The 21,644-nt window shown below is 33.7% G+C and overlaps 1 protein-coding gene and 1 long non-coding RNA gene across 4 annotated transcripts; one reads left to right on the top strand and one right to left on the bottom strand.

Moving 5' to 3' along the window:
* Positions 1-1,100: 1,100 nt before the first annotated feature.
* Positions 1,101-4,879, top strand: LOC120071896 (putative transporter C405.03c). 3 transcript variants are annotated; one of them, XM_090310641.1, is made up of 10 exons: positions 1,101-1,360; positions 1,512-1,809; positions 1,897-1,970; positions 2,832-3,049; positions 3,151-3,221; positions 3,484-3,585; positions 3,710-3,827; positions 3,910-4,045; positions 4,162-4,247; positions 4,606-4,879. In XM_090310641.1, the coding sequence occupies exons 1-10, from the start codon at positions 1,280-1,282 to the stop codon at positions 4,622-4,624; spliced, it is 1,203 nt and encodes a 400-aa protein (XP_090166767.1). In that variant the 5' UTR covers positions 1,101-1,279; the 3' UTR covers positions 4,625-4,879. The 3 variants fall into 3 exon arrangements, with proteins under 3 accessions (XP_090166767.1, XP_090166766.1, XP_038880237.2); XM_090310640.1 differs by having other exon boundaries at positions 1,103-1,360; positions 1,512-1,970; XM_039024309.2 differs by lacking the exon at positions 4,606-4,879 and having other exon boundaries at positions 1,104-1,360; positions 1,512-1,970; positions 4,162-4,525.
* An 11,893-nt stretch (positions 4,880-16,772) lies between these two features.
* On the bottom strand, positions 16,773-21,033 carry LOC120071409 (uncharacterized). Its single transcript, XR_005480245.2, has 2 exons — positions 20,522-21,033; positions 16,773-17,108 (listed from the first exon to the last, which is right to left on the bottom strand). It is a non-coding gene; the product is annotated as an uncharacterized LOC120071409 (long non-coding RNA).
* Between the last annotated feature and the right edge of the window lie 611 nt (positions 21,034-21,644).

Here is a 21,644-nt window from a genome sequence, read left to right as displayed (position 1 = left end):
CTTTGAAAAAAAAAAAAATTTTGTTCCAAAATTTGATGTTAATTAGTGTTTATTTGGTCTCTAATTTTTTTTTAAAAAATAATATTTTTAATCTCTAAGTATGTGGAGATGTTTTACATGATAATAAAACTCTATAATTATTATTTTTGTAAAAACAAACTCCACTAATATCATTTGAATGTGAAGGACAAAAAAAATGTCAATAGAGTTAAAAAAAACATTTAAAATAAAAATTGTTAATAATTTTTAATAAATTATAAAATTATCTATGATTTTTTTGTAAAAAAATTAACATTAAAAAGAAAAGAAAAAAAAAAGAAAACAATAAAAGGAGAAAGAAAGTGAGAGATACGTTCATCCTCACAATTAATTAAAAAACAATAAAGAGGGATGTGTTTTCCACCACTTTTTTTTTTTTAAAAAAAAAAAGAAAATACAATCTCTCACAAAAAAAAGATTAATAAAACAAATTCGTCAAACTTTATCAATACATCTCTAAATATAAGATTACAAAACAATTTATTTACTCTATATTAATTTTTCTTTAAAATTTCAATATTCATCCGCTCCTACAATTGTTAAACTAAAAACGAAAAAAAAAAAAAAAATTGTAAACGTAAGTGTACCAATTAGAAGTAGAAAAGATTTCAAACGTCTAGAGGCGAAAACAAAATATTTCAAATAATTACATTATTTCAAAGACATAATTACATGAGCTTAAATTTCAATATCAATGTAAAGATATATAAATTGGATATGTTATTGTACTTTAGTCCTGTGGAGATAATTTAGTCAATAATTTGATGAAGAAAATTGATAGTAAATAGAAATACGTAGAAATAGAGAAAAAGAACATTTTTGCTTCAAATGCGACTAGCCACAGAGAAACTCACAAACAGAGTAAAAATGAAGAAAAAATAATAATAATATTTATCCATTTTAGACTTTTGGCAGCTCCACCTTCACCACAACATTACAAATCTTCCCTTTGAACCAAAATTATTATTATTAATAATAATAATAAATAGAAAATCTATTTAAAAAATATATATATTTTTCACCAAACCAGCATGTAAGAAAATGGTTATATAAAGGGAGTGATTTTAGAGGAAAGCTCTTAAGCAAAAGACCACTGAATTTATTTCTCATATCAGTTAAACACCAACTATATATTTTAAATATTTGGGTTATTTTCATAAATCAAAAGAGAATATATATAATATATATATATTTTATTTATTTATAAGCCTTTATTTGTGTGTAATATCATCTTGATTTCATGGCTTGGAAGTACAAAGTGGGGCTGATTCTTCTTGTTGCTGTTGTAGTTATATGGGTTGCCTCGGCCGAGATTACACAGGTAATTTTTATACTTACGCTCTTCTTAATTCAAAAGTTTAAGCTAATGAGTTAATTTTTTTTTTTTTTTTTATTATTATGATATCATGTTAAATAGATCGACAATCATTTATTCGTATTTGTAACGGTTACGATGTTTCGATGTTTGATAGAGTATTTTTACGGATTACGAGCATCCGTTTGTGGTGACGTATGTTGGGACCTCCATGTTGGTGGCTTATCTTGCAATTGCATTCATCAAGGAATGCATAGTGAAGATTTTTAGAAGCCATTTTCGAAATGGAAATTCCAGAAAAGTTGCAGAGCTTCAGCCTCCATTGCCAGCTTTAGAAGAAAGAACAAACCAATCTTCTATAGAAGATGATCATAATAATAATAATAATAATAATAATAATATAATTTCAGAGGTGGGAAATGGTGATGTTCAATGTGTGGTGAACATTATTCAAGGTGAAGATTTAAGAGTTAATAATAATAATCATAATGGTGGCTGTGAATGTGAAGCTGAAAATTTGGAGATGACCATATTGAAAACAGAGGAAACAAAGTGTAGTACAAAGCAAATTGCTGTTTTGGCTCTTGTCATTGGTCCCATTTGGTTTGTCTCTGAGGTTAGTACATGCAATTTTTTTTTTTTTTCCATTTCTTCTTTTAAGGAAACTTGATTTTGTTGTCTCGAGATGATTTCGTGCATTCTAGATCCATTACTTTTGTTAACATGTGCATAGCTCAATTAATTTAGAGATATATTAACATTCAAAAAGTTCGAACCTTACATGTTTCTTTAAGAAAAGACTCGTTTATTTCTTTCGACTATATCCCACACTTAATAAAAAGTTTAAACGAAATATACAAAAAGTGTGAAGGATAATACTCAATAATTTCATCTTTTATTTTTATAAAATTCTCAATTTCACATTTAAACATATTGTTATTATTATTTTAATTTTTAGTTCGACCAGTAAAAATGGAGGATTTAGACACGTTAGTCTTATTTATGCTCCTGTATTAGTAACATGTCTATTATTTATTATTTTTAATTAACATATTTAAGTTAGTAACATATCACAACTAAGAAATATATTTTGTTAATGTATGAAATTAGTAACATGTGCAACATGTCACAAGTTGGACTTCACGTGTGAAATGATGGCAGCAAAAGTTTAAGCTTAATAAAAAAGGAAAAAATTGGAAGGACACAAATAAGAATTTTTAAAGATTTAAGATGAAATTGGGAATTAATTAAAGCATATGGATTAATTAAGTATCACTTTCGTATAATTAGGAAAGATTTTACCAAATTGTACACCGTGCCATATTTCAACGTGTATAACTCAACTGTTTTAAAACTTTATTTATCTCATTTACAACTTTCTTAATATTTGTGAAGTTGTATTTCAATTAAATTACTTGAAATTAAAGGAATTTTTTTAACCGACCAAATTATGAACGAAATTGTGAAAATTTTGCAGTATTTTACAAATGCAGCATTGGCAAGAACAAGCGTAGCAACCACAACCATATTGTTCTCAACCTCAGGATTATTCACACTCATAATCGACGCATGCTTGGAAAGACAATCTTTAACCATCGTCAATGTTGTTGCCGTCATCGTTAGTATGGCCGGCGTGGCCATGACTACCGTCGGCAAGACTTGGGCTCGAGATGAAGTCCGATCCTCCTCGTCCGAGTAAGTTCATTTAGATTTATAAGTAAGAACAACATCTTTATTGATACAAAAGACAAAGTAAAGACATCGACTCACGAATTATATATATGTTTGAATTTTAGGCATGGAAAGCATTCGTACGTTGGAGATATTTTTGCTCTACTCTCTGCTCTAACCGACGGACTCTACTATGGTTAGTTGGAAGTACAAGAACTAAATCTTACCAATTGAAAAGTTTTGGGACAAAAATAATTTTTAACCTATTTTTTATTATTATTTTGCTACCCAATACTTTTAGCCATTTGTTTGAAGCAAAATATTACAATAACGACCAAAGTAGTTATTATTCTAAATAATCTAACAAAATTTGTTGTAAGAAAATGGGATTTAAATTAAACTTGTCCTAATTTTATGGTTTTATAGTTGCAATTAATAATATGAAAGATTTCATGCAGTACTTTTGAAGAAGTATGCAGGGGAAGAAGGAGAAAAAGTTGACATGCAGAAATTTTTGGGATATGTTGGATTATTCACTCTCACTACTCTCTGGTGGCTAAGTAAGAAATTTTAATTAATACTCATCAATTAAAATAAAAACATCTTTTTTTTGTTGTTGTTTTAAATTCTCAATTAAACTTGGGTTTTTTTTTCTAATTTATTTTGTATGTTTTTTTTTTTCAGTATGGCCATTGAGAGCCATTGGAATAGAACCCAAATTTATGATACCTCAATCCACTAAAGTGGCAGAACTTGTGCTTGCCAATTGCTTTGTCTCAAATTTTGTCTCAGATTACTTTTGGTAACATAAATTTTCCCTCAAAATTCATCACTAAATTAAAGTTAATGAATCTTTGAAATCATTGATCGTTAATTAATTTCAGGGCGATGGGTGTTGTTTGGACAAGTCCACTTGTAGCCGCTTTAGGTGCATCTCTAACTATACCACTTGCCATGTTAGGAGACATGGTCCTCCACGGCCGACATTATTCTTTGATTTACATTTTTGGATCTGTTCAAGTGAGTAATAATATATATACACATACACACTTTAGATATTGATATCATAATTACTTACGTATTACATTAGCTTTATCAATGTATTAAATGAAATAACATGTAATTTTGTTGTTTAGGTATTTTTGGGATTTATGATTGCTAACCTTTCGGATTGGATATCACCGAAGTTGAAGTTGCGGAAGAAGTTTTTCAATGGAGCGAAGTAAATACGTGATGAGGCTGATCTGATCTTATTAATTAATCATATGACTATATTATATATATTGGAGGGAACAATTTCTTTCCCAAATAATGCTTGAGTGATTTGTATCACTAAAATGGTTAAAACTTCAAGCATATATATATATATATATATAAATTTTCACCAAGGAAAGAGATTGTGTGATGACTTACTTTGAGTTTTAATAAGCCAAATAAGTATACAAGTTTTTTTCTTCTGCCAATATAATATTATTATATGAACTATGAATTTCTTTTTCCTTTATTAGTTTTCTTTTATTATTATTTTTTTTTTCTGTTCACTCCCTGAATTTATTTTCTTTTGGTAATTTTTTGGCCAGATATTCATTACTTACCTAAAAACAAAAGGCTGGCTGGGAAGGTCAAAGTTTGTAAGGAAATGGGATGACTAAGAATAATGAAAGATGCTTGTATTTGATTTTTCATTATTGGACATATTATTCACCGACTTGAAATACATTAATTTATCATATATGGGATATGGAGGTTTTTTTTGGATAAGAATATATATTTGGGATAAGGATTTTGTATGTACATCAGAGGGATAAATATTTAGAATAAATAATATATATATCAAGTTCCTTGTTGTGTGTATTCTTTTTTTATTTTGTATAAAAATTTTGGGAAAAACTCTTTTCGGTCCCTATATTTTGAATCTAGTTCAGTAATTTTCATTTACTTCATATATTTCAAAATATTACAATTTTAATTCTTTAAGTTTTAAGTTTAGTTTCAATTTAGTCATTAAGTGTCAAAATATTATAATTTTACCCTTGTGATTTGAGTTTTATTTTAATTTGATTTGTAAGTTTCAAGCTCTACACTTTTAGCCTTAGTTTTTCACTAAATACTCATTTTTAATCTTTGGGGTTAATGTTTATAAATTGATTGATTTAAAATTATATGATGTGAAAATTTAAAATTGATTTAAGGTTTAAATACTACTTTGATCTCTATACTTTTGGTTTTGGTTTATTTTGGTTCTTATACTTTTAAAATGTTTATTTTGGTCCCTATACTTTTAAAATGTTTATTTTTGCTCTTGTATTTTTAACTTTGGTTCATTTTAGTCATTGTACTTTTATAATGCGACCATGTTTTTGACCCTTCATTTATATTTCACTTTTAAAGAATCAAAATGGTCAATGTTTGAAAGTTCAAGAACCAAAATGAATCAAATTTGAAAGTAAAAAGATCAAAATAAATATTTTAAATATACAAGAATCAAAATAAACCAAACTTGAAAGTATAGAAACCAAAATGAACATTTTAAAAGTGTAAACTAAATCCAAAAGTATAAGGACCAAACTAGTCTTTAAACCTCAATTTAAATAGTGAAACTTAATTAATTATAAAATTCTTTTATTTTTTTAAAATTCATTAATAGATATTAACATTAAAAACTGAAAGTTAGTATTTAACAAAAAAATCGAGGTTAAAAGTATAAATCTTGAAACTTAGAGACAAAATTGAAACAAAACTCAAATTTAAAGGGTAAAATTGTAATACTTTGAGACCTAGCGACTAAATTGAAAGCAAACTAAAAACTCAAGAACTATTTTGTGTACATTTGGGAGCCCCTAGGGACGACTAAACAGAAATTAGATCCACTTAGAGACCATAAAGGTATTTCCCCAAAAATTTATGTGTTTTTGAAAAATTTATTGCCATGTGCCTGCTGTAACGGTCATGCTTGTCCAAGGCGTGTTGCCCATGGCCACATGCCGATCCAATCCCTTTTTATCATGCTTTCATGTTATGTATTTCATTAGTTAAGTTAGTTTGCTTTCCTTGTACTTTTGTTGTAAGTGATAGCTCGCCCTTTTGCATATGTAAGGGTGCCAATTAGCTTTTTATTCAAAATGCACTATATGGGGATAAAACTAATCATCATTTCCTCATACTCGGAATAATATGCTATAAAGTCGTTGTTGTTGCTTATTGCTTTCTAGTCTACTACAAGCTTTCTTTACTCAAATCATGCTTTCAAACTTTTGTGAAAACCTTTTCCTCTAAACCTGTTTTCTAAAACCGTTTTCCCAGAAACGGGGGTGGAGGATGGTAGAGGCACCCGATGTGCCATCGACGATCCGAATTCGAATTGGCTTCTCCAGAAGGAACAAGTGCTACACAATCGCTGAGTGAAGCTTCCGAAAGGGCGATTGTGACAGTTGGTATCAGAGCCACGTTGGCTCGTGAAGTTGAAAAGCTGCAATCATGTCTGCTACAAAACAGTTGGGCAAGTCCCATGTTGATCGTTGGTTGAGATAAAAGAGCAACTGCTCTATCTAAGAGAAGTCCCTGATCATGTTCGGTTCCTAGAAAGTTGGTTAGAATAAATCTCTGAGAAGGCTGACGAAATCGATGCGATAGCTAGCCACTTAGATGGAATGCTCGTCAAGAAGTTGATGACAAGGGTTGAGACCCTAGAAGCAAAGGCTACCATATCTGGTAGCTTTGAATGTGAGGACAACTCAACAAGCTCTATTGCTCATATGGAAGAGCGTGTCGAAGAACTAAACAACTCACAGAAAGTGATAGTTCAGATGGTGAACAGTTTTTCAGAGGACTTTAGAGCTGCCCTCAATGTCATCAGGACAGAGATCGCGGACGTCAGTGCAAGATTAAACCTCACCATGAAAGTGGTGGGAAACCAAGCCCCAGTTGGGGGTGTAGTCCAGTTTAACAGGGTGAAAATACCCGAACCTAAGCCCTTCTGTAGGGCTCGCGATGCTAAAGCCCTAGAAATTTCATCTTTGATATGGAGTAATATTTCAGGGCAACGAATACAGTGACTGAAGAGTCTAAGATCACTTTGGTGACGATACACCTGGCAGAAAACGCTAAGTTATGGTGGAGGTCCCGTTTCATGGACATTCAAGAGGTTTGATGTACCATTGCACATAGGATATGTTGAAATAGGAATTTCATTCTCAATTCTTCCCCAAGAACGTGAAATTTTAGCGAGACGCAGAGCCACGGTAAAACTAGGTTCATGGGCTAGATAGACTGATTTTGTGATCGTAAAGATGGATGACTTTGATGTTGTGTTAGGGATGGAGTTTCTCCTCGAGCACAAGGTCATCCATATGCCTCTAGTCAAATGTTTGGTAATTACGGGGTTGAACCCCATTGTCGCCGACAAACATCAAACAGCCAGATAAGGTGAAAATGATATTGGCTCTCCAACTGAAGAAAGGGCTAGCCCGTGACGAACCTACCTTCATGGCCATTCTCGTGGTTGGGAAAGAAGGACCGAAAGAATCTGTTCCCAAGGAGATACAGTATATGTTAGACAGATACATTGACGTCATGCCAGACCAACGCCCCAGCTACGTTATGTACGTTAATCAACCAAGTGTTTCATGAATATCTAGACAAGTTTGTGGTAGTCTACCTTGATGATATAGTTGTGTGCAACCTGTCCATAGAGGAACACCAGGTCCACCTGCAGTTAGTCTTCGAAAAGTTAAGGAAAAACCAGTTATATGTAAAGAGAGAAAAGTGCTTGTTCGCACAACAACGCATCAACTTCCTCGGTCATGTGATTGAATGTGGGCAAATAAGGATGGAAGAGGGGAAACTTGCAGCAATCCGTGATTGGCAAGTGTCGATCTTCGTCACTGAATTGCTATCCTTCCTCGGATTAGCTAATTACTATCATCGGTTTATGGAGGGTTCTCCAAAAGGGCGGGACCCCTAACGGAGTTATTAAAGAAAGATACAAGTTGGAGGTGGACTCCATAGTGTCAAGCCGCTTTTGAAGGCTTGAAGAAAGCCAGGATAGAGGGACGGATCCTCAGGATAGCCGATGTTACTAAGCCCTTTGAAGTCGAGACAGATGCATCAAACTTTGCTTTGAGGGGTGTTCTTCTCTAGGATGGGCACCCCATTGCGTATGAGAGCCATAAGTTGAATGACGTTGAGAAGCGGTATGTCGCTTCCGAGAAAGAAATGTTGGTCATTGTTCATTGCCTAAAAGCCTAGAGACAATACCCCTAGGTGCCAAGTTTGTGGTCAAGATAGACAATAGTTCAATAAGCCACTTTTTCAGCTAGCCCAAGTTATCATCAAAACAGGCACGATGGCAAGAATGCTTGGCCAAATTTGACTTTCAGTTTGAACATAGGCCGGGTAGGGCCAACCAAGAAGCAGATGCTCTTAGTCGGAAGAGCAAGTATGTGGCTTGTGCATGCTCGCTCATCTAAAAGCCAGTAGTTTGAGTGGGAGTATTCAAGAGATGATTAAGGCAGACCTCGCAAGTGATAAGGCGGCTCAGGAAATTGTACAACTAGCGAGAGAAAGAAAGACTCGTCAGTTTTGGGTCGAAGACGACCTCCTCCTTACTAAAGGTAACCGTCTATATTTCCCTCGGTCAGGGGAGTTGCGTGGATTACTGATGAAGAAGTGTCATAACACGTTGTGGGTCGGACACAATGGTTAGCAAAGAACTTACTGAAGGATCCCTGTGAAGGGTGTACAGTGGAAACGGATCGTCCCAATTCTAAAAAATTTACAGAATGCAATTTTAAAGAGAAACAAAACAGATCATGCATTTAATTAAACAAAACATACAACATGCTTAAAAAACTAAGAAGAGAAAAAGGGAATAGGAACTTACCCTTGAAGAACAAAATCTTCAAAATTCCTCTTCACTATGAAAATCATGAACACAAAAAAAAAAAAAAAAGTTACTACCACAAAAGCAACCTCAGTATTCTCTAAATGAGAATCTAGGATGAGTGGGTTCTGACTATTTTGGTGAAGGAAGGGATTGAGAGAGGAGAAAAGATGAAGAGCCTTTGCTCTCATAACTCCTTGTGAGATTTTTCTGTATGTTTCTTTTCTTCACCACACAGAGAAGAAGAAAGTGTGTAACTAACCCACATATATGATCTGGAGAGAAAGATGGGGGAGGGAGTTAACTCCCTCCCAAAAAACATATTAATTCAAAAATAAATAAATTAATTAAATTTATTTATTTATTTGATAAATTATTTAATATATATTCATATGATAACTACCTTATCATATAATATATATGAAACTATATGTTATATCAAATATAACATACATTTCTCTCACCAATGGCTTTTAATATACATCACATTTATATTAATTTTGACCATATGAATCCAATTCATATAATTAATATATGAATCATATTCAAATATTTATTTCTTCTCATAAATATTTAATATTATAATGTTCAAATACATTATACTAATTATATCATATATAATTAAATTAAATTAATTATATCACATATAATTTATTCTTCCAATTAATTTGAACAATTATAATTAATCCAAAAACTAATTCTCATTAAAAATCGTTGAGCTACTAAGGGGACCTCATGGACCTATAGCTTGTAGTTCCAACGTTACGTGAATAATTAATTAAATTCTTTAATTTAAATTATTCACCATTCGTTAATTGATGGACACTCTACTAAAGACTGTCAGCTACACTCTTCACACTATAGATATTTCTGTGTCCATTGGATATGACCAATCAACAGTACAATGACCCTTCACAAATTGCTCGTAAGTACAACTCGGCCAAAATTACCGTTTTTCCCCTGTAGTTACATTTAACTCCTTAAGTACCACTCATCCCTCTAATGAACAATAAATCATAGTCCAACTATGATCGAACCCTTCTCGAGCCAGGAGAGGGTGTGACACCACATTGTTCAAGTCCCGGAATCAGCCCTTAAGGGAGAAAATTTATCTACTTACCCGACGTTGGGGAAAGAGTGAATTCCTTCTTATGTAGCCATGTTCCCAGCTCCCCAATCAGACGAGCTTGTTGAGTCACGGTCTAGCCACTTTCACCCATACAAATCAAATGACCGAGGACCGCCTTCATAGACAGTTCACAACTCACTCAAGATTCAGGCTATGTTACCTATGGTCATCCTGGTGAAATGTAAGTCTCTATTATGAATGAAGTTATATAATGAGACTAAACATTTCATGATTCGGTCTTATACAAACTTCTTTATATAGAATATCCCCGCTCACATGTCTCCACATGAATGATCAGGATCAGATCATTTGTATTACTTTACAACAATTATAACATCTACAAAAGGGCCATACTCGTGGTGTCACTAGGATAACGTATCCAGCCTTAACCATCTACAACAGACCATTTAGGTTATCACTTAAACATGATCTACCCGTATGTTTCTACATACATGTTTAAGCTATAAGATAACCTTGGATGTTAGTTTGTTGGTTTATGGTTAATGCAACTAATTTTGAAATAAAACATCAAATATTTTATTACATAAATAAAATGTACATTACAATTACAAACTATAGGACCCTACGAGATTTAGGGCATCAACCCCAACAATCTCCCACTTGATCTAAAGCTAGTGGGGTGTACAGTGTAAAAGTCAAACTATAATACAAAGTACACAAAGCAATAAACTAGAGAACAAACCACCCAGTAAAAAATCTCCCAATTGCCAGTCTAAATGTAGCATGTCCCATATACCCATACTCAGCAGGTGACCCTCAAATACCTTAGCCGTGAGGGCCTTTGTAAATGGACCAGCAACATTGTGCTCCGAAGATATCTCCTTGACGATCACATCCCCACGATGCACAATCTCTTGGATGAGGTGATACTTCCGCTCTATGTGTTTTTCACACTTGTGACTTCTAGGCTTTCGAGAATTAGCTACAGCACCACTATTATCACATTAAAGTGTGATGGGTTTTGACATGTCTGGAATGACTTCCAGATCCATCAAGAATTTCCTAAGCCAAACAGCTTCCTTAGAAGCTTCACAAGCTACTTCATACTTGACCTCCATAGTGGAGTCAGCAATGCACCCTTGCTTGGTGCTCCTTCGGACTACTGCCCCTCCATTGAAAGTGAATACTGGTCCTTATGTAGATTTCCTAGAATTCTTATCAATTTGAAAATCAGAGTCTGTGTATCTAGTAAGGGTCAGATCCTTAGAACCATCCACTAGCATGTAGTCTCTCATTCTTCATAGATACTTGAGGATATCCTTAACGGCGGTCCAATGATCAAATCTTGGATTAGACTGATATCTACTGACTATCCCCACCACATAATAGATGTCAAGTCTCGTACATAACATCGCATACATTAGATTGCCAACAGCCAATGCATAGGGGATCCGTCTCATTTTCTCAGCCTTTTGAGGTGTCTTAGGACACCGTTCCTTAAACAATATCACTCTATGCCTGAAAGGCAGTAAGCCTTTCTTGGAGTTTTGCATCGAATACTTGACAAGCATTTTGTCAATGTACGATGCTTGAGATAGAGCTAGCGTTTTTTTTCTTTCGATCTTGGAAGATCTGGATTCCCATAACAAACTGAGTCTCTCCCAAATCTTTCATTTGGAATTGGGTCACTAGCCAGTTCTTAACTTCAGTCAATAGACCTACATCATTCCCAATGAGTAGGATATTGTCTACATATAACACTAAGAAAGCAACTAAACTATTGATGATCTTCTTGTATACACAAGGCTCATCAACATTTTGATCAAAGCCATAAGATTTGATCGCAGTATCAAACCTTATGTTTCAAGATCGAAAAGCTTGCTTCAGTCCATAAATGGACCGATTAAGCCTCTAAACCCTTTGCTCTTGACCTTGGATTATGAATCCTTTGGGCTTCTCCATATAAATGGTCTCATCAAGATTATCATTCAGAAAGGCAATCTTAACGTCCACCTATCAAATCTCATAGTCATAATATGAGGCAATGGACATAAGGATCTGGATAGTCTTAAGCATGGCAACCGATGAGAAAATCTCCTCATAGTCAACTCCCCCAACCTAGGTATAACCCTTTGTCACCATACTAGCCTTGAAGGTTTACACCTTCCCATCAGCACCTCGTTTTCTCTTATAGATCCATTGCCACCTATAGGTTTTACCCTATCAGGTTAATCTATAAGATCCCATACTGAATTGAAGTACATTGATTCTATTTCGAGATCCATAGCTTTGATTCATTCATCTTTGTCAACATCCTTCATTGCCTTCTTGTAAGACAATGGATCCTCAGCATCTACGTGAGTTACCATAGCTAGGATTTCAGTTAAACCCATGTAACAGACAGGTGGGTTTGCAACCCTCCCACTGCATCAAGGTTCCCTTAACACTTGAGGTGAATTTAACTTACTAGATGATCCAACTTCAACAACTCTTGTTGAGGTATTGGGTTCTTCAACAACTCTTGTTGAAGGTTCAGTAATTTCTTTGAAAAGTTCATTCAACACAATTTTATTGTGGGGCTTGTGCTCCCTTATGTGGTCTTCTTCCAGAAAAGTAACGTTTGACAATACAAACACTTTGTTTTCTTTCGGGTCAAAGAAGTAACCATCTCTCATTCCTTTGGGGTAGCCTACAAATAGGCACAATTTTGAACGAGATTCCAGTTCCTTAAGATTAGCCTCAAGCACATGTGCTAGACAACCTCAAATTCTAAAATGACGTAAACTAACTTTACGACCATTCCATAACTCCAAAGGTGTTATGGTAACACTCTTGGATGGAATACAGTTTAAAATATATGCTACAGTTTCCATTATATAACCCTAAAACGAGTCAGGTAAGGAAGCGTAACTCATCATAGACTGAACCATGTCCAACAGGGTTTGATTTCTCCTTTCTAATACACCATTCTGTTGGGGTATACCAGGTACTAAGAATTGAGATACTATTCCATGTTCTATCGAATAATTTTGGAATGTCAGATCAATAAACTTTCCACTTCGATAAGATTGAATTATCTTTATTGTTTTACTTAATGCATTTTCAACGCCAGCCTTGAATTCTTTGAACTTTTCAAAAGATTCAGACTTATGTTCCATTAAATAAACGTATACATATCTTGAATAATCATCAATAAAGGTGATGAAATATTCATAACCTCCCCTAACTTTTACATTCATCGGACCACAGAGGTTTGAATGTACTACTCTAAAGGTTCTTTGGCCCTGTGACCTCATTACAAGAAAAACAGGAACTCCCAACGCCGTTTTAATGCGTCGGGAGTTGGGTGGTCGGGAGAGACGGTCTCTCCCGACGAAGTAAAGGACCGTCAGAAGTTTCGGGGAACTCTCGACGCCGTAAAGGTTCGTCGAGAGTTCTCCTGGAACTCCCGACGCATCCAAACCGACGTCAGGGGAACTCCCGACGCATTAAAGCGGCGTTGGGAGTTCCGAGGCCAGGTGTTAACCGTCGGGAGTTCCCAAGGAACTCCGGACGGATCTTCTGACGCCCGTCGAGCGGCATCGGGAAAAGGGTCTGGTTTAAACTCTCGGGAAACTCTAGACGGATCTCCCCTAAAATTTTTTATTTCTCTCCCTCTAAAAAAAGCCTAACTCTCCACCGCCGCCACCCCGTTTTTCTTCCTCTCCCTTTCAATTTTTTCCCTCTTTCTCCCATTTTCCTTCTTTTTCTTCACCATTCTTCCTCCCTCTCCCCATTTTCTCATCATTTTACACTTTAACTCCCATTTTTTCCATCCAACATTTCTTCCATTTTTTCAATCAAAATTTTCTTCCATTTCTCCCTTTTCTTCAATCATCTTACACTTTCCATTTTTCCCATAAAATTTTTCTTCCATTTCTCCCTTTCCTTCCATCAATTTTTGCCGCTACCGCTACAATCAACTGCCCGCGGTCGCCGTCGACTCCTCACCGGTAATTTTCTCATTTTTTTTATCTTGTATATTTATTTAAATCATATATGAAATGCCCATTAAAATGTTTTAAATATTGTATTCACTTTTGTTAATTTTTTGAAATTGTTGTACAAATCATGTCCATCAATATTATACCCATTAAAATCTTATCTGAAATTTTTAACATTTCAAAGATGTTGAATAAATGAAAGACCTATATTAATCTAAAAAACATAAAATAAATCTTTAAACCTCCAATTTGGTACTTAACACATTTAATATTTTAAAAATGTTTAAAGAATCTACTAGACATACTTTTGTGTCTAATAGAAAATTGAACTTTAAATTTTGTGTCCAATAGGCTTGTAAATTTTAGAAGATGTTGAATAGATGAAAAGCCTATATTAGACACAAAATTGAAAGCCTTGAGACGTACTAAATAAAACATTTGAAAGTTGTTAAGACAATTTAAGCGGTCTAGGGACCTATGTGTTTATTTTGCCTTAAGAAATGAAAATAATGGAACTCAATGCTTAATAATACTTTGTACTTTGTCCTCTAATCCAGGTTATTGTTTTGGATTACAAGTTGGTCAGAAAATATTTATTTTTAAGGATGAATAAAGAATGGATTAAACTAAGGAATAAGTTATTAGTGGAGTATAGAGAAGGAGTATCACAATTCTTAGATATGGCAAGGTTTCATGATTCCGGACGAATAAGATGTCCATGCAAGAATTGTATGAATTCAATTTGGGAAAAGATAGATATTGTGGAACGACATCTATTAACTTATGGAATATCTCCCTCATATTGTGAATGGGTATATCATGGAGAGCCAGTAAACTTATCTAGAAGTCATACAAGTCATTCAATACAGGATGTTGAAGTAGATAGTATAGAGAGTAATGTTGTCGAAGAAAATGAGATGTTGAATCTTATAAACGATTTACAAGTTCAATTGAAAACGAAAATGCAAATGAAGGAAGGATTGAGAATAATGAAATGTCCTTTAATGGTCAAGAAAGAGATACCACGAACTTATTCGAGGATTTAATGACTGACGTACGTAATGAATTATACCCTGGGTGTTCGCAATTTTCGTCATTAAACTTTTTAGTGAAGTTGATGCATATCAAAGTTCTGAACGGCTGGAGTAACAAATCGTTTAACATGTTGCTGGAATTGTTAAAAGCAGCGTTTCCAGCTGGCATCTCTATACCTACTTCCTTTTATGAAGCCAAGCAAAAATTGCGTGATTTAGGCCTAGGTTATGAGTCTATTCATGCGTACAAATATGATTGTGTATTGTATTGGAAAGAGTTTGCAGATTTGCAACAATGCCCTGTTTGTGGTGAGTCTCGGTACAAAGTTAATGATGGCAAGGGTAAAAAAATACCACATAAGGTATTGTGTCATTTTCCATTGATACCGAGATTAAAACGATTGTTTGCATCAAAAGAAGGTGCTTCTGACATGAGATGGCATAAAGATAAGCGAGTTGAAACGGATGATGTATTACGACATGCAGCTGATGTAGAAAGGTGGAAACATTTTGACCGTGAATTCGCTTTAAATCCTCGAAATGTTCGTTTGGGATTAGCTTCAGATGGCTTCAATCCATTTGGAAATATGAGCACTTCTTATAGTATGTGGCCTATGGTGATAATTCCTTATAATTTTCCCCCTTGGAAATGCATGAAGGAAACAAACTTCTTCATGTCTTTGCTCATACCTGGTCCAAAATCTCCTGGAAAGGAAATTGATGTTTACTTGTAACCGTTGATTGAAAAGTTGAAAGAGTTGTGGACAATTGGTGTGCGAACTTTTGATTTTGTTGCTGGTGAGTTTTTTCAACTATATGCTACCTTATTATGGACGATTAATGACTTCCTTGTGTACGGTGACTTATCTGGGTGGAGTACAAAAGCTTATCAAGCATGTCCAATATGCAAAGAAGATAACTCGTCCTTCGAGATAAAAGGAAAAATATCATTTATGAGACATCGACGTTATCTTCCGGAGAATCATAGTTACCGTCAAAGTAGACAACATGATGGAAAAGTTGAACGTAGACCTCCACCAGTCGTGATGAATGGAGAAGAGATATTACAACAAATAAATACGCTAAACTTTTCTGTGCTTAGCAAACATCCATCGAAGTAAGATAAAAAAGAAAGCGAATTCTAAACTGGACTAAAAAAAGTATTTTTTTCCAACTTCCATATTGGTCCAGACTATTGTTACGATATAAGTTAGTAATGAGTGGTCAGGTTTGCATGTAATTCTGAATTATTGATTTTAATTTCTAAATTCATTTAATTATAACGACTAAAAGAATAAAAATTAAAACCAATCAATTACCTCAAATGACATGCTTAGTAAATTATAACAATTATAAATTACCTAATGTAATGTCATGCTTAATGCAATTCCATTTCATTACTAACTCTATATAACAATTATATAATAATGTAATGAAATAATTAATAACAATCATCCATACATACTCAAAACTATATATTATAACATTTATAATATAAATAATGCATGGCTATGTTATTAATGCATGCAAACATATGGTATAACACTTATATTATATGATGCATGAGCATGTTATATTAATTAAATCATGCACTTATATATATTATTACACTTATAATATAAATGATGCATGAAATTAAATGCATAACCTATGGTGGGATTTTTACTATATGACATACATTATGACATATAATAATAAAAATAAATCATACATCAAATGCGTAATTAAAAAAAATTATTGGACTAGAATTGGACACCTATATTGAAAATTAAATTAATATAACACTTATATTAATTTAATTAACCAAAGTAACTATCTATTACAAGATAAAAACCATTCGGTTCGAAACAAGTGAACCAGGCTTTGAATCGCTTGAACCAAATCGCCCACCATCGAACTCTCTATAGTAATCGCGTAGTAAACATTGTAGTAATAGCTGCACGATCTTGCAATAAAAAGCTATACAATCTTGCTGCACGATCTTGCTACACGATCTTATAGCAAAAGATTTCTTCCTCATCGTAGCATTGTTTTGAATTTTCTCCGAAACTAACTGGAAACAGCACGAGCGACTCAAAACTTTAAATTACAGACTCTGTCACAAACAAATAAGCCCAAAATAGGGGTCCTTACAAACCAATTTATAAATGAAAGCGATAAACTAACAGTGTCAATCCCACAAATTATCCAATAATTCCAAACATTCACATTCTTAAACATTCATCACATGAAAAATTACAGAATGCTTAAATCCCACCAAAAACTGTAAAAAATTAATATGAAATTTTGGAAAAATTGGGCAAGAAACCTGACTTTGATACCAATTGAAGGGTCCCTGTGAAGAGTGTGCAGTGGAAGCGGATCGTCCCAATTCTCAAAATTTACAAAATGCAATTTTACAGAGGAACAGAACAAATCATACATTTAATTAAACAAAACATACAACATACTTAAGAAACTAAGAAGAGAAAAAGGGAATAGAAGACTTATCCTTGAAGAACAAAATCTTCATGATTCTTATTTACTGTGAAAATCACGAACATAAAAAAAAAAAAAAAAAAAAAAAAAAAAAAAAAAAAAAACTACCACAAAAGCAACCTCAGTATTCTCTAGATGAGAATCCAGGAGGAATGGGCTCTGACTATTTTGGTGAGGGAAGGGATTGAGAGAGGAGAAGTGATGAAGAGCCTTACAGATATCAGAATTCCTTGTGTGATTTTTTATGTTTCACCACACAGAGAAAAAAAAGTGTAACTAACCCACATACACGATCTGGAGAGAAAGAGGGGAAAGAGAGTTACAACTCCCTCCCAAAAAACATTAATTCAAAAATAAATAAATAAATTTATTAAATTTATTTATTTATTTAATATATATTCATATGACAACTACCTTATCATATAATATATATAGTTATCATATGAATATATATTAAACTATATGTTATATCAAATATAACATTCCTTTCTCTCACCAATGGCTTTTAATATAAATTACATTTATATTAATTTAATCATATGAATCCAATTCATATAATTAATATTTGAATCATATTCAAATATTTATTTCCTCTCATAAATACTTAATATTATAATGTACCAAATACATTATAGTAATTATATCATATATAATTTAATTTAATTATATCACATATAATTAATTCCCTCAATTAATTTGAACAATTAAAATTAATCCCAAAATTAATTCTTATTAAAACCCGTTGAGCTATAGAGGGGACCTCATGGACTAGTAGCTTGAAGCTCCAACGGTATGTGAATAATAAATTAAACTCTTTAATTGAATTATTCACCATCCGTTAACTAACGAGCACTCCACTAAAAATTGTTAGCCGCACCCTTCGTACTACAAATATATTTCTGTGTCCATTGGATATAACCAATCAACAGTACGATGACCCTTCACAAATTGCTCGTAAGTATAGTTGGGCCAAAATTACCGTTTTGCCCCTGTAGTTACATCTAACTCAAGTACCACCGATCCCTCTAATGAACAATAACTCATAGTCCAACTATGACCAAACCCCTCTCAGGCCAGGAGAGGGTGTAGCGCCACATTGTTCAAGCCTCGGAATCAGCCCTTGAGGGAGAAATTTTTCTACTAACCCCGATGTTGGGGAATGAATGAATTCCCTCTTGTGTAGCTGTGTTCCCAACTCCCCAATCAGACGAATCTCTAAAATGGTAGGCATGTTGAATCGACAATCTGACCACTCTCACTCATACAAATCACAGAACCGCCTTTTTGGGTAGGAGTTCACAACTCACTCAAGATTCAGGTCATGTTGCATATGGTTATCCTAGTGAAATGTAAGTTTCTATTATGAACAGCGTTAAATAATGAGACTAAACTTTTGTATAGAATATCCCCGCTCACATGTCTCTACATGAATGATCAGGATCATATCATTTATAGCATTTTACAACAATTGTAACATCTACAATGCGAGTCATACTCATAATGTCACCAGGATAAGGTATCCAGCCTTATCCATCTACTATAGACTATTTAGGTTATCACTTAAACATGATAGACATACATGTTTAAGCTACAAGATAACCTTGGAACTTAGTTTATTGGTTTGTGGTTAATGCAACTCAAAATGAAATAAAACATCAATTAATTTATTAAATAAATAAGATGTTTGTACATTACAATTACAAACTATATGACCCTACGAGATTTAAGGCATTAACCCCAACACTAGATTTAAAGTAAGGCTAGTTGTCAAGGGGTTTTCTCAAAAGGAGGGAATAGATTACAGAGAGATTTTCTCTCCTATAATCAAACTAACCTCCATAAAAATACTACTATCCTTGGTAGTTCAAGATAAATTAGAACTTGACCAGCTAGATGTGAAAGCAACTTTTTTACGGCCACTTAACAGAGAAGATTGATATGAAGTAGCCCCTAGGCTACATCAAACAAGATAATGAAGATCTGGTTTTTCAACTAAATAAATCCATATATGGGTTTGAACAAGCTCCTAGTGTTGGTACCAAAGGTTCGATGAGTGCCTCGTAAAGATTGGATTCTTGAGAAGCAACTATAATAGATGAGTTTATATCAATTCAATTTTTTTTTAAAGAGAAAGTCTACCTATTGTTATATGTAGATGCCATACTCCTAGTAGGAGTTCTAAATGTGACTTGAATAAAGTCAAAGCTATGTTGAAAAGAGAATTAGAAAGGAAAGATTTGAGAGAATCCAAGAAGATTCTTGGAGTGGAAATTATCATAAATAGAAACAAGGATGAGCTATCAATCAGGTAACACAACTACTGTGAGAAAATTTTAATGAAATTCTGTAAAGAAGGGGCCAAACCTGTCACAACTCCAATAGCTCATCACTTCAAACTGTCAACAGCAAATTCTCCAAAACAGGATGACATAGAGCACTCAAACTATATGTCTGGAGTCCCCTATTCCCTGGGGGTGGGAAGTTTGATGTACCTGATGATCTCAACCAGACCCGACATAGCCTATGGAGCTAGCCTAGTCAGCTGTTATATGTCAAATCCTGGGAGAAGACACTGGGAAGCCACTAATTGGATCCTCAGATACCTTAGTGGTACTAGAAAGGCTAGACTCATTTACAAAAGAAATTATTCCACTAATCCTACACTCATTTGCTATGTAGGTTCAGACTATGCAGGTGATTTAGACAAAAGGAGATCCTTATCAGGATACTTTTTCCTACTAGGTCATAACCTGTTGAGCTGGAAGGCCACCCTTCAATCTATTGTTGCTTTTTCAACAATAGAAGCAGAGTTAATAGCCTTGCCTGAAGCGGTCAAAGAAGCTTTATGGTTAAAAGAACTATTATAAGACTTTGGCACTAAACAAAACAGTGATACTATTTTTTGTGACAATCAAAGCACCATCTATCTATAAAAAAAATTCTCAATTTCGTAACAGAACAAAGCATGTAGATGTAAAATATGAGAAAACAAATTGAAGATGGAAAAATCAAGGTTGAAAAGATACATACCGATGAGAACGCAATAGATATTCTGGCGAAGCCCACATCCCAACTCAAATTTCTGAAGTGCCTAGAGCTGATAGGCTTCAATTTACCTGAAAAAGGATGAACACCATCAAGAAAGGGAGCAGTTATTTCTTACAATTACTTTCAAGGTGGAGATTGTTGAAGACAGAAGACTATTTCTTATCAGTATGAAAGTAACATATAAGAAAAACGGTATCTAAACTAGTTTGTAACTAATTCACTCTTCTATATAAAGCTCCATTTCATTTTCAAACAAGCTAAGAGAGTAAGAATTAGAGAGTTAGATACTTATCTGAATTTGTATCCACCTTCAAGGTTGATGCTAGTGGACGTAGCCCTCTGTTGCCAAACCACTTTAAATCCTTCTTCTAATTCTTATTCTTCTGCTTCCTTCATACGCATGCAACACATTCAAAAGCTGATAGCTTTGCCATTAGAGAGAGAGCTTAAGTTCTTAGAGAAAGAATATGAATTTTTGCAAATACTAAAATGAACTAAAATCAATTAATAATAATAATAATAATAAAAAATAAAAAAAAAAAAAGGATAAGTTTTACCTCAACGTGTGATCAGCACTTGGCTACGTGGTTTCTCCAAATTCTTTTGGGTCAGATCTCCTCTCATTCGTAAGTCCTTGGTTTTGCCATTCTTTTTGGGCCTCCCAAATTTGTTTACAAGCCCATTACTTTCATTGAATACATCAAATGCTATAATTTTCTTTCGTAAATCGAGGTATTTGGAAGGGAACCAAAACACAACTCTGGTACCACTTTGTTAGAAACGTGTGATGGACACTCATAAATATATAATCAACAAAAGATTGTTTGAGAGGACACAAAAACACTTTCTTTGGAAAGCTTTTCACACTTCGATGTTTTACATTACAAAACAATCCTATTTATAGGATTCTCATGGGTCCATAACTCTCATACTCAAATACATAAAAAAAACATATTAACCCCAATACTTTAATTCATGAAACTTTCATACTTAAATACATAAAACTCTTACATTAACTTAATTAACTCTCATCCTTTAATTTTGTCAACTCTCATAAATCAATTCATCTATAATTCATCTAATTAAAACATATTTAATTTTCAAC

The sequence above is a fragment of the Benincasa hispida genome, chromosome 2 (assembly GCF_027475165.1).
Source record: "Benincasa hispida cultivar pf3 chromosome 2, pf3_genome.v1.1, whole genome shotgun sequence".
NCBI lineage: Eukaryota > Viridiplantae > Streptophyta > Magnoliopsida > Cucurbitales > Cucurbitaceae > Benincasa > Benincasa hispida.
The sequence above is the reverse complement of the archived record's forward strand: the minus strand, read 5'-3'. Positions and strand labels throughout refer to the sequence as shown.

What these genes read in the sequence shown, in the direction of transcription:
- LOC120071896 (XM_090310640.1), top strand. Translation starts at nt 1,280, where the DNA reads ATGGCTTGGAAGTACAAAGTGGGGCTGATTCTTCTTGTTGCTGTTGTA. An exon ending in CCATTTGGTTTGTCTCTGAG is followed by an intron (nt 1,971 to 2,831) that starts GTTAGTACATGC and finishes AAAATTTTGCAG; the next exon opens with TATTTTACAAATGCAGCATT. An exon ending in ACATTTTTGGATCTGTTCAA is followed by an intron (nt 4,046 to 4,161) that starts GTGAGTAATAAT and finishes TTTGTTGTTTAG; the next exon opens with GTATTTTTGGGATTTATGAT.